The sequence below is a fragment of the Poromitra crassiceps genome (assembly GCF_964638095.1).
Source record: "Poromitra crassiceps genome assembly, chromosome: 1".
NCBI classification, from domain to species: Eukaryota; Metazoa; Chordata; class Actinopteri; order Beryciformes; family Melamphaidae; genus Poromitra; species Poromitra crassiceps.
The window spans coordinates 68,630,904-68,644,825 of record NC_139623.1 but is presented as its reverse complement, the minus strand read 5'-3'; the positions used below and the strand labels follow the sequence as shown (position 1 = coordinate 68,644,825).

Sequence of the window (13,922 nt, the reverse complement as noted above, 5' to 3'; positions counted from 1 at the left end):
TGTTCTGCCTTTTCCCATTTCACATTCGGGGATATGCTTGTTGGGATGGTGTTTTTTCCAGGCCCTACGCACGTCACACACACACACACGCACGCACGCACACACACACACACACACACACACACACACACACACCCACAAGATACGTACTTATGCCTGAGGCTATAGCAAAGTGTGTCCCTGGCACAGGTTCAGGAAGCAGGACAGTGTTCCCAGATATAATCATGCCATGATTGGCTGCTGGTCATGTGACCGAAGGAAGGATGAGGTGGAAGCAAGATGTTTACGAGTCTTCATCCTCCCAGATGAGAGCTCAGAATGACTGCGGGTGTGGGTGGTGGGTGGTGGGTGGTGGGTGGGTGGTGTGGGAGTTGTCAGTGGTGTGGGTGGTGGGTGGGTGGGTGGGGTGGGAGTTGTCAGTGGTGTGGGTGGTGGGTGGTGTGGGAGTTGTCAGTGGAGTGCATGTGTTTCGATGAAGCTTGCGTGTGTGTCGTGTCACATGGCGTTGGTTTCACTATGAGCCGAAGGAAGGAAGGGAGAGAGGGTGGGGACCTGATTTGGATTTTTCCAGTGAGGGCATGTTGAAGGCAGGAATGCTGAGGGAGTGTGCAGACAAACAGATCATCCTGGCGAGAGTGAGACAGACTCGTATGGTGTAGTGAGACTTAGACGCTACTTTGTACAGCATGGAGGCTGTGAACAGGGCAGCCATTGTGGACAAGGTGGACACTACGGAGAGCGCGGACGGTGCGGCTGCATCAGCAGACTGCTGTGTAGGTGCCGTGGAGAATGCAGACGTAGCAAAAGCCGTGGGGAATGAAGAGACGGCAAACAGCAATCTGGACAGCGCGGGCATTGTAGAAACTGCCGACCACGAGGACATCACCGGCAGCGCCGCGGAGTCTGTAAAAGTCATGGACCCTACGAGTGTAAACAGTGCGGACAATGCGGGGGATGTTGACAGTCGAGACAGTAGTGGCATTGTGGAGTGCAGTGTCGAGCATGCCGGCGTTACAGAGCGTAGGAGTATGGAAATGGATGGCCGCAGCAGCGCAGAAGGTGACAGCAATGGCTGCGAGAGTGACGGCGAGGAGGGCACCAGCGAGAGCACCTGTCTGGAGGCCATGACACCCGACGGTCAGGAGCACTACTTGAGGCTGGGCGACACCCCGCGCCGCCGCTCGGCCCTGCGCCTCTCACGCCTCATCGCCCGCCACCAGCTGCTCACCAGGCTGCAACAAGGTAGAAATGGACAGAGGCAAAATTGTGATCTGCATATCATAAGATGAGATCTGTGTCACCTGGGATGTTATAGTCAGTTAGGTTGTGTTATGATAAAAAAAAACACCTTCTGATCTCCAGAACTAGATGTTTGTGTTGTTGTTTTTGAATAGAAAGGGAACAGTTATTTTCATAATTTGTGCATAGTTACATCTATTTTCTCCTCTCCGTTGGATGTTTTTCAAAAGTGAGAGATGGAACATGAATATTAGTATTAGGGATGCACCGATATGAATTTTGGCCGATACCAATATTACCATTGCTGCTATGGTCGATAACCGATAAAATGATATTCCTGCGTGAAACAACTGTTTAAAAGCAGTCTTTCCACAGCCTGTGCTGAATTTACAGCAGGGTGTGTTTGATCTCACTATCATGGTGCACTGCTTGCACGCAGCGAGCAAACACATGCAGTCACACGGAGACGGCGGCTCAGTCAGTGATCAACGCAAATCCAGCACACCTGGGAAGCAAAACATGTCATGAAATACTCAAACTCCCAAGGTTCCTGTTGGCACAAGGAAGCTTCTCCTCTCCTAAATATACGGCACAGGCTGTGGAAAGACTGCTTTTAAACGGTTGTTTCAGACAGCAGTATCATTTTAACAGCACCTGCTAAATTACTGGCTACTGACTACTGACTAACTACTGCACGAGTATATTATAATATAGTACAGTAGCAGGATCACTTCTGGGGCTACCTACAAACAAACAGTCCCTTGTCTTGTGTTATAGTTCCCCGTCAAAAACATTCTCTTTCCTGGTTCTAGCATTGAAGTTCCTCTCTCGACACGGCAAGCCTGCCGGTTGCAGTTGACTTCCTGCTTTTACCAACACCGTCCATCTCTTCTCACAAGACTAGTATCCAAACTTCTTCCAAAAACATGCCATTTCTCCTTAATACGTCAAAAAAATGTTTTTTTTTTTTTTGACCGTGGGATGTGCATCTAACCCTTTTACATCTCTTATATAAATATTGGAGCCACCGAACGTGTACAACCCATTCCACCGACCCACTAAGTGGCGACAGTGCTCTCCTGACTAGAGGAAGGCAAGCAAAAAGCAGTGTGAGGAAGCCATTCTCATGAAAATGGATTGGCGAAAACGCTTTCGTTTTCGCGCTGATTGCTGGCGGTGCGGGATTGCAAATTTGCATAATAGATTACGGGTGGAACACACTTTGAAACACGCAGCATAAATATGACCAGAATCGCAAAAGCTTCATCAAAGCTCTCAACCGAAACTCCAAGAAACGAGCGAGCCCATCATCCAGACTTGGCCAGCGGCCGCCAGCAGACAGGCACAGCAGCAGCAAAGCAGTGAGCCTGGTGACGCGAGGTTACAGCAGCAACAGAAACGAGCTTGTGACACGCCCGCTGCAGCCAAGAAGAACACACACGGAGGGAGGAGTTTGAAGGAGAGGGGTGTTTCCTGCTGTTATGGAGGAAATGACTGTTCAAAACTATTGGTAAGATGTCTGACGTCTTACTGATGCCAAAAATGAATGGTTAAAGTGACTGTTCTATCGAATTTCACAAAAAGCCGTTTATCTCAGAATAAATTTTCAGACGCTGAAACCATGCTGTATTCAACTGCTAATGCTTACATAACTACTAACTCTACAAACTAACTCTTTTAGACAGAGAAAGCACACATTCTATTAGTTCTTTTGAGATATTGTGTGTTCACAAAATCCTAACAGAAACGAATCCTCGGCTCTTGAAAGATGAGCCAGAATCCTCAAAAAAAAACCTTGGCAGAAGCTAACTACAGTATTGAAAAACGGCCTGGCAGTGAATGTGTTAACACGTTCACTGCCAATGACGTATTAATCCGTCAAAAAAAATCCAACGGTTGACTGCCAATGACGTATTAATACACGTCAAAAAAAAATCGATTTTTTCTTTTTGACGGTGGGACGTTGATCTAACCCTTTTACGTCTCCTATACCAATATTGGAGGTATTGAATGTTTATAATCTATTTTACCGACCCACTGAGTGGCGACATGTCTCTCCAGAGTAGAAAGAGGCGAGCCAAAACTGGAGGGAAAAGCGCGAGGAAGCCGTTCTCATACTGTAAAATGGATGGCGAAAACGCTTTCACTTTCGCGCTGACGCACAGCGGTGGCAACGGTGGGGGGTTCCAAGAATAGACTGGATGCACACTTTGAAACACGCACCATAAATAAGCCCAGAATCGCAAGAGCTTCATCAGAGCTCTCAACCGAAACGCCAAGAAACGAGCGAAACCCATCCAGCGAGCCCCATCCAGACTGCCAGGCAGCAGCCAGGCAGCAGCAACTCGTTTGTCACAGACCCGCTGCAGAGCCAAGGAGGGCGGAGGAGAACGCCCACGGAGGGAGGAGTTGGAAGCAGAGGGGGGTTTCCTGCTGTTATGGAGGAAATTACTGTTCAAAACTATTGTTTAGATGTCTGACGTCTTACTGATGCCAAAAATGAATGGTTAAAGTGACTGTTCTATCGAATTTCACAAAAAGCCGTTTATCTCAGAATAAATTTTCAGACGCTGAAACCATGCTGTATTCAACTGCTAATGCTTACATAACTACTAACTCTACAAACTAACTCTTTTAGACAGAGAAAGCACACATTCTATTAGTTCTTTTGAGATATTGTGTGTTCACAAAATCCTAACAGAAACGAATCCTCGGCTCTTGAAAGATGAGCCAAAATCCTAAAAAAAAAACCTTGGCAGAAGCTAACTACAGTATTGAAAAACGGCTGGCAGTGAATGTGTTAACACGTCATTGGCAGTCAACCGTTGGATTTTTTTTGACGTATTAACACGTCATTGGCAGTGAACGTGTTAATGATGTCTGAGTCCACGCTGGCTTCCCCCACAGCGTACATTGCTCTCTGCTTCTCACTAGGACTCGCGAACACCTGAACAGTGTTTGCCCTTGATTGATGGTTAGGCCCGCTCACCTATAGCTAGCAACCAATCACTTTTACCCACATTACATTCAATCACATGGCTGGATTGACAGCTGAACTAACCAATGACTGCTCATGAATGATGTCTGACCTTAACAACAGCATAATTGACAGCTAAACTAAACAATAAACAAGCCAGAGATTTTTCTAGGCATAAAGTTGATAAACTTGAACAAATCAGATGTTGATGATATGTCAGGTCTTGTGTTTGTTTGTTTGTTCCCCTGAGAAGTTTGTCTGCCAGTTACATTGAGCATCAGGTGCAGACACAGGCTGATTGCAAAATCAAAAAAATGTGTGGAGAGGGACAGTCAGAGAGAGAGACAGGAGGAGACAGAGAAACAGGAGGGGAGAGAGACAGGAGATACAAAGAGACAGGAGGAGACAGAGAGACAGGAGGAGAGAGAGACAGGAGAGAGAGAGACAGGAGGAGACAGAGAGACAGGAGGAGACAGAGAGACAGGAGGAGACAGAGAGACAGGAGAGAGAGAGAGACAGGAGGAGACAGGAGGAGACAGAGAGACAGGAGGAGACAGAGAGACAGGAGGAGAGACAGGAGGAGACAGAGAGACAGGAGAGAGAGAGAGACAGAGAGACAGGAGGATAGACAGGAGGAGACAAAGAGAGACAGGAGGAGACAGAGAGACAGGAGGAGACAGGAGAGAGAGAGAGACAGGAGGAGACAGAGAGACAGGAGGAGAGACAAGAGGAGACAGAGAGACAGGAGGAGACAGAGAGACAGGAGGAGACAGAGAGACAGGAGGAGGAGACAGAGAGACAGGAGGAGACAGAGAGACAGGAGGAGACAGAGAGACAGGAGGAGAGAGAGAGACAGGAGGAGACAGAGAGACAGGAGGAGAGAGAGACAGGAGGAGACAGAGAGACAGGAGGAGACAGAGAGACAGGAGGAGACAGAGAGAGAGACAGGAGGAGACAGAGAGACAGGAGAGAGAGAGACAGGAGGAGACAGGAGAGACAGGAGGAGAGAGAAAGACAGGAGGAGACAGAGAGACAGGAGGAGACAGAGAGAGGGACAGGAGGAGACAGAGAGACAGGAGGAGACAGAGAGACAGGAGGAGAGAGAGAGACAGGAGGAGACAGAGAGACAGGAGGAGACAGAGAGACAGGAGGAGACAGAGAGAGACAGGAGAGAGAGACACAGGAGGAGACAGAGAGACAGGAGGAGAGAGAGAGACAGGAGACAGAGAGACAGGAGGAGACAGAGAGAGACAGGAGAGAGAGAGACAGGAGTAGACAGAGAGACAGGAGGAGAGAGAGAGACAGGAGGAGACAGAGAGACAGGAGGAGACAGAGATACAGGAGAGAGAGAGACAGGAGGAGACAGAGAGACAGGAGAGAGAGAGAGAGACAGGAGGAGAGAGAGAGACAGGAGGAGACAGAGAAACAGGAGGAGACAGAGAGACAGGAGAGAGAGAGAGAGACAGGAGGAGACAGAGAAACAGGAGGGGAGAGAGACAGGAGATACAAAGAGACAGGAGGAGACAGAGAGACAGGAGGAGAGAGAGACAGGAGAGAGAGAGACAGGAGGAGACAGAGAGACAGGAGGAGACAGAGAGACAGGAGGAGACAGAGAGACAGGAGAGAGAGAGAGAGAGAGACAGGAGGAGACAGAGAGACAGGAGGAGACAGAGAGACAGGAGGAGACAGAGAGACAGGAGGAGAGACAGGAGGAGACAGAGAGACAGGAGAGAGAGAGAGACAGGAGGAGACAGAGAGACAGGAGGATAGACAGGAGGAGACAAAGAGAGATAGGAGGAGACAGGAGAGAGAGAGAGACAGGAGGAGACAGAGAGACAGGAGGAGGAGACAGAGAGACAGGAGGAGAGACAGGAGGAGAGAGAGAGACAGGAGGAGAGAGAGAGACAGGAGGAGACAGAGAGACAGGAGGAGAGAGAGACAGGAGGAGACAGAGAGACAGGAGGAGACAGAGAGACAGGAGGAGACAGAGAGAGAGACAGGAGGAGACAGAGAGACAGGAGAGAGAGAGAGACAGGAGGAGACAGAGAGACAGGAGAGACAGAGAGACAGGAGGAGAGAGAAAGACAGGAGGAGACAGAGAGACAGGAGGAGACAGATAGACATGAGGAGAGAGAGAGACAGGAGGAGACAGAGAGAGGGACAGGAGGAGACAGAGAGACAGGAGAGAGAGAGACAGGAGGAGACAGAGAGACAGGAGAGACAGGAGGAGAGAGAGAGACAGGAGGAGACAGAGAGACAGGAGGAGAGAGAGAGAGACAGGAGGAGACAGAGAGAGACAGGAGAGAGAGAGACAGGAGGAGACAGAGAGACAGGAGGAGAGAGAGAGACAGGAGGAGACAGAGAGACAGGAGGAGACATAGAGACAGGAGAGAGAGAGACATGAGGAGACAGAGAGACAGGAGGAGACAGAGAGGCAGGAGAGAGAGAGAGAGACAGGAGGAGAGAGAGAGACAGGAGGAGACAGAGAAACAGGAGGAGACAGAGAGACAGGAGAGAGAGAGAGAGAGAAAGGGGGAGACAGAGAGACAGGAGGAGACAGAGAGACAGGAGAGAGAGAGAGAGAGACAGGAGGAGACATAGAGACAGGAGGAGAAAGAGAGACAGGAGGAGACAGAGAGACAGGAGAGAGAGAGAGACATGAGGAGACAGGAGGAGACAGAGAGACAGGAGGAGACGGAGAGAGAGAGAGACAGGAGGAGACAGAGAGACAGGAGGAGACAGAGAGACAGGAGGAGACAGAGAAACAGGAGGAGACAGAGAGACAGGAGAGAGAGAGAGACAGGAGGAGACAGAGAGACAGGAGGAGACAGAGAGACAGGAGAGAGAGACAGGAGGAGACAGAGAGACAGGAGGAGACAGAGAAACAGGAGGAGACAGAGAGACAGGAGAGAGAGAGAGACAGGAGGAGACAGAGAGACAGGAGGAGACAGAGAGCCAGGAGAGAGAGAGAGACAGGAGGAGACAGAGAGACAGGAGAGAGAGAGAGACAGGAGGAGAGAGAGAGACAGGAGAGAGAGAGAGACAGGAGGAGACAGAGAGACAGGAGAGAGAGAGAGACAGGAGGAGACAGAGAGACAGGAGGAGACAGAGAGACAGGAGGAGACAGAGAGACAGGAGGAGACAGAGAGACAGGAGAGAGAGAGAGACAGGAGGAGACAGAGAGACAGGATAGAGAGAGACAGGAGGAGACAGAGAGACAGGAGGAGACAGAGAGACAGGAGAGAGAGAGAGACAGAGAGACAGGAGAGAGAGAGACAGAGAGACAGGAGAGAGAGAGAGACAGGAGGAGAGAGAGAACTGGCGCAGGGGCGGAATGTCGATGGAGAAGCAAGTTTATACCTGTGCTGTTTTTGAGTAAGGCTATGATGCATTTACACATTTTACACACAATCAGGCACACACACACACACACACACACACACACACACACACACACACACACACACACACACACACACAGACACACACACACACACACACACACACACACACACACTCTCTCTCTCTCTCTCTCTCTCTCTTTCTGTTGCTGTCTGTCTGTCTGTCTGTCTCTCTCACACACACACACACACACACACACACACACACACACACACACACACACACACACACACACACATACCACACACACACACACACACACACACACACACACACACACACACACACACACACACACACACACACACACACACACACACCAGATGCATTCCAATTGTCAGCAGCTGGTAGATTCTAGTTAAAATCAGAGAACTCAGTGACCCTATATATATACATACATATGTATATACATATGTATGTGTGTATATATATATATATATATATATATATATATATATATATATATATATATATATATATGAAGATATGTACTGAATGTACCACCTTGTTGTCTCCACTTCAGCAACCGCAGCTCGAGCAACAGAATGATTTGAAGGCTTAAATGCATTGCTTTAATACCCTCTGCTGGAGAAACAGTGGCATAACCAAGTATGCCACTTTATCACCTTAACCTTCTTGTGTTTTCCTGTAATGTTTCCCCCTTTGAGACTTCCCAGCACTACAGCCAACTCTTTCCACTAACCAAGCAATCCTGGTTGTTTAACACTTGTTAGTATCATAGCCACACGGTCAGCTGCAAATCTACATCCAGCATACAACTTCTTTTCAAACCTTTCAGTGTGTCAACATGGAGATAGACGCTGACAGATTTAAAAATGTCTTGGCAGTCTCTCTCCAGCTGTCTCCCACAGTGTACACACAAGAGTCTGTGCTGGAACCTGTACTGATTTCATCACTTTGACAGGTCATTCCTGAGGGCTTGACATCACTGCAGTGCAGGACAGGAGAGACATATTCCTCTGAAGCCATCACTCCCCCTCTGCCTCTGCACCACCTTTTCCTCACTGACCCTTAAACATGGCCGACTAAGTGCTTTAGCTTATGTGGGAATATGGCTGCTGTCCAGACTCCTCTCTCTCTCTCGCTCTCTCTCTGTCTCTCTGTCTCTCTCTCCATCTGTGTGTGTGTGTACATGTGTACGTGTGTCTCTAGTGTTCATCCAAATGTGAAACTAGCACATGCTTCCTCTGATACATGTGCTGTCGCCAGCCGCTTCCTTTCAACTGACAGCAAAGAGTTTTCACCAGCAGGACGAAGCACGTGGGAGCATCACGCTATTCTCCCCAGTTCCCCTCCCCCCAAACAGGAACTCCCAACCAGAGGGAGGCACTAGTGCAGCGATCAGGACACATACAGTACCCCACCGGCTTCCCACCCACAGACACGGCCAATTGTGTTCGGAACGTCTGTCCAAGTCGTAAGTGCCGCTGCCGGGAATTGAACCCGCAGGTATCCGCGGTGGTTAGGCAAGTGCTTTTACCTCTAATACGTCTCTTCTGGTCTTAATCCACGCAATCTATTTGAATGGAGTTTGACTGAACAGTTGTGTTTAAACCCACACAGCATAGAGACACTGCATAGAGACACTGCGGAGCACGTCATCATTCAGAAGCCACGGCCAAAATGGGGGAAAATACAAATTTCCCCCCAATCCAGGCGTTCTCCTGTCGCGTGCATGGTCGCGTGTTGCACACAAAGATCATATATACGGAAGAGGAACACTCCAACTGACTTCATTGACAGCAACATCCACATTTTTCTTCTCGCCAATTCTCAATGGCTTCCATGTTTTGCTCGGGAGTACAAAAAAAACTTGAACTGGCGATTTTGTACATTTGTTGTCTGCGCAGCACCACCACACAACAGCTTTTAGCTATGTTTAATTCAAGGAATATGACGCTGGTGTGTGGAAGTGAATGAAGAGCTTTCCCCTGTGAGGGGCGTGGCCTATTTCATGCAGTGTCTCTATTGCCTGAAAATGTATCTTTTACTTACTCTTCATCATAAATCAGTGCGGCTCAGTCAGTCTAACAAACCCCCAACAATGATCCCAGCTGACTCCCACACTGACGTGTTAAGTCCAGGAAGTGTTGTTCCTGTTGCTGTTTTTAGCTCACACTCCGCTGTGGATTCCCTGGGAAATTCAGAGCAGGAAATGATGTCACGCGAGGCACTTCAGTATGTGGCAGACATAACAGTGAGGAGAGACGCTCAAGGTTATTGGCCCCCTCCCCTCCGGCTTGTGGAGGAGGCCTCGGATAAAAGGGAGGAAATGAAAGGCAGAGGAAAGAAAGGCGTACTGGCAGAGAAAAAACGTGTTAAGGACTTTCAGCTACTTTTTCATTATGTAACGTAGCTGGCACCCTTGTTATGCAATGAATTACCTTACGGATGCACACACACACACTCATACACATAAGTGTTGTCTTAGGGCTAGTTTTAAAAAATCACTATTTATTTGAAGGAACTGAAACCCAATATTGATCTTTTAGTATACTGCTTTTTCCCATGGGTGCTTGAAGCTTTAACCCCATTAGACTTGGTTCTTAGCACAATGAGATCTGGTAATCATCTGTACACATTCATATTCTTAATAATGCAGCAGGTTAGAGGGTTCCTTGTACAATATACATTATACAGCATCAGTTCTTTGAGAATCTCTTTCATATCCCAACAAGGTTGGTATTTGAACTGAAATATTAAATTGTATGAAATCAAATCGGGAAATGAGTGGCGATACCCAGCCCTAGTCTTCTCTTCCTTCCCTGCAGTTTTCCTGGTGGCTTTGCTGCCTGTTGTCATATATTGTGGCCAGTCAGCAGGCGTGCAGGCAGCCAGCAGGCGTGCAGGCAGCCAGCAGGCGTGCAGGCAGGCATGCAGGCAGTCAGCAGGCGTGCAGGCAGCCAGCAGGCGTGCAGGCAGTCAGCAGGCAGCCAGCAGGCGTGCAGGCAGCCAGCAGGCGTGCAGGCAGCCAGCAGGAGTGCAGGCAGCCAGCAGGCGTGCAGGCAGCCAGCAGGCATGCAGGCAGCCAGCAGGCATGCAGGCAGTCAGCAGGCGTGCAGGCAGCCAGCAGGCGTGCAGGCAGTCAGCAGGCGTGCAGGCAGCCAGCAGGCGTGCAGGCAGCCAGCAGGAGTGCAGGCAGCCAGCAGGCAGCCAGCAGGCGTGCAGGCAGCCAGCAGGCGTGCAGGCAGCCAGCAGGAGTGCAGGCAGCCAGCAGGCGTGCAGGCAGCCAGCAGGCGTGCAGGCAGCAGGCAGCCAGCAGGCGTGCGGGCAGCCAGCGGGTGTGCAGGCAGCCAGCGGGCGTGCAGGCAGCCAGCGGGCGTGCAGGCAGCCAGCGGGCGTGCAGGCAGCCAGCGGGCGTGCAGGCAGCCAGCAGGCGTGCAGGCAGCCAGCAGGCGTGCAGGGACACGGAATAGACTGAAGGAATGAAGCAACGGCATCATAGGGGGCAGCTTGGATTAGCTCCATCTGCCTGTGTGTGTCTGTGTGCTTGGTGGTTTTTTAGTACTAATTCATCTCTTGATTAAATTCTACACAGCTCAATAGAAGCTCTTTGTTGCAGCGCCAACACTTAGCGCCTTTGATCTCTCTCGCACAAACACACACAAACACAAACACAAAAGGCAATGAGGCATTTCCTAATATATCTATAGGGACTATACAGCTGCTGTATAACAATGCATTACTAGGAAAGTCAGCCTAAATGCATTTGGGATATTGAGGGTTTTCAAAGTCTTCAACTAACGATTATTTTCATTTTTGATTAATCCGTCGATTATTTTCTTGACTAATAAAATGTCACAAAATGCTGGCGATTCAATTTCTGTCGATCAACTAATCCATTGATTGACTAATGGTTCCAGCTCTATATTTAGCATTCTATTGGAGGTACAGTAAATGAGTCATGAATAGGATGTGTTAACTAGACCACCGCTCTATACTGGGTCATAAACTGAAAAGCTCCATTGTTTAGGCAAGAGATTGCAGCACATATACTTATAGCATCAATCTGCAGTAGTTTGAGGAGATTGAGATGAAGCTGTCCTTTAACGTGCAAAATACTAGGACACTGTTGTGCTCATTATTTGGATTAAATTAAGCTGGGTGAGATAAAATATTCATAATCGGAAAATTATTAATATTTTATGAAATTATTAATTATCAAATATTTCTATTCTCTAGTTATATTAAGGATAAACCTAGGGGCACCACCTGTTCATCAACAGGCCCAGCTTGCATTTATTTGTATGCCCCCCTGCCGTTTTATGATGAGTCCGGCCATGCAGTTGACCAACTGGTGGAATGTGGTAGTGGGGGTTGAGAGTTTCGCTCTCGCTCTTCTGTCTTCTGAGGCTCGTGGGAGCGCGCATGAGCCTCGAAAATCTGTTCACACATGACAGCCAATACGGATGGCCTCTAGATAACTCCTGAATTCCAGACATGTGTGAAAGCAGCTAGAGAGTGTTAATACAGTCAATACATGGCGCCAACAACACCTTTCCCAGTATTGAATTGCAGCCACTTCTGTCTAATCTGTCTAAAGGCTTCAACGTCTCTTCCTCATACTGTCTCATACTGTCTCCTCTCCTTGGTCTGCAGCTCCTCGCCTTCATCTGCAGCTCGTCTTCTCTCACCCGCTCAGTGTGTTTCGTACAGAGCGCCCCATGTTTCTACAGTCAGTGTGTTTCATACACAGTGTGTGCTGTGGTGTGTCTTCCTCCCTGTGCTTTTCCCACATGGTCTGTCCATCCTGGCTGCCCTCCCCTCTCCCTTCTCCACCCGTCAGCCTTTTCACATTCTCTGACTCACTGGGGGCAACATCTGGACTGTGTGCGTGTGTGTGTGTGTGTGTGTGCGTGCATGTGTGTGTGTGTGTGTGTGTGTGTGTGTGTGTGTGTGTCCTCCGTTTCGTACAGTCAGCCAACAGTGACAAGCCTAGGTCAGAGTCTCCTGCATGGCTCGCCTGCCACTCGGTTCAGCTGACATGTTGAGTTAGCGTCCGCCAGTCGTCGTCGGTCTACGGCCTCGCAGGCGCTGGCTGCTGATGATGCGAACGCCGGCTCGGATTAGCCTTCTCCTCCATGGAAGTGATGAGGCAACAGGCATGGTAGGAGGCTAGGAGCACAGCGGATGGATGAAGGATTACAGTATGTGTGATGGCCTATTATTGTTAGTATATTAGAGAGAGAGAGAGAGTGCAGGTGGGTATAGTAGTGGGTAGTAGATAGTAGTAAGAGAGATGCAGGAAGGTTATAGTTCAAGTACTTACTTGCCATGTCAACAAAAGTTGATCGGAAGTTGTATCGAAAGTTGTTTGGAGGTGGTATCGAAAGAGAGCTTTTATTGATAGAGGCAACATACTGTGCAGCAATTCTACAAGTTTTAGAAATAGGATAGAAATTGTATGATGTCAAGATAAAGCCCAGCTATAACTATAAAATAGGTAGGGCGAAATGGACAGAACAAGAAGAATAAGCATAAAAATAAACTTCAGCGGGGCGAGACTGGTGCAGCCTGAAGAAGGCAGAGAGAAGTGAAAAGAGCGAGAGATATTGCACGTGAATCATAATGAAGTCGAAAGTGAGAGAGTAGAAGGAGATAATTAGAGAGGAGAGAGGAGCTGCATGGGGCCGGTGGCTGGGAGAGGCAGGCAGAGAGTAAACAGAAGAGCTGCCAGAGGGAGTGAGGAGGGACGCACAGAAAGCCTTGTCATTTTGATGGAGACAGTGGACAGACGGGCAGTGGACAGACAGAAAGTGGACAGACGGGCAGTGGACAGACGGGCAGTGGACAGAGAGACAGACAGACAGTGGTGGAGGGACGTGACGTGGGATGGAGAGGACACTATAGCAGAAATATAAGCACGTTGTCGACTCCCTCCCCCGTGAGCCAACCATGAGGACTTCAAGTGAGTTTTTTCCTTCTCTGTGCCCCTTCTGTTTTCTCACACTCAAGACTAGACGCCGCTCGCAGCAATGTCTCAGTTCTCAGAGTCTATTTTCAGAGCGTGACAAAATGTCTTTCATGTTTCAGCCTCCATGTGGGATTTAGAGCAGGCAGTTATGCTGGGAATGCTGCAAGAGGGATGTAATTGGCAGATTGCGGTGAGAAGAGTGTTTCCTCTGGCCGGTCTCATCTGTGTGATGATGTGAGGATGGAGGAGTTGTGTTGTGCCGCTATAGCCTGGAACTGTCTCCTCTGTGTCTCCCATTCAGAGTGTGAATAAGACAAGTGAGTTAGTGTGAGTCAATGAGATGTTTTGAGAGAAGAGATAAGGGCCAAA

The 13,922-nt window shown here is 48.9% G+C and overlaps 1 protein-coding gene across 1 annotated transcript in view; it reads left to right on the top strand.

The window, feature by feature from the left end:
• Positions 1–620: 620 nt before the first annotated feature.
• The window catches only part of LOC310782550 (stAR-related lipid transfer protein 13-like), a 67,758-nt gene continuing 54,456 nt past the window's right edge, over positions 621–13,922 (top strand). The window contains exon 1 of the mRNA XM_083643225.1: positions 621–1,242. Within this exon, the coding sequence (XP_083499351.1) occupies positions 687–1,242 (556 nt within the window). The 5' untranslated portion in view covers positions 621–686. The remainder of the gene's footprint in view (positions 1,243–13,922) is intronic.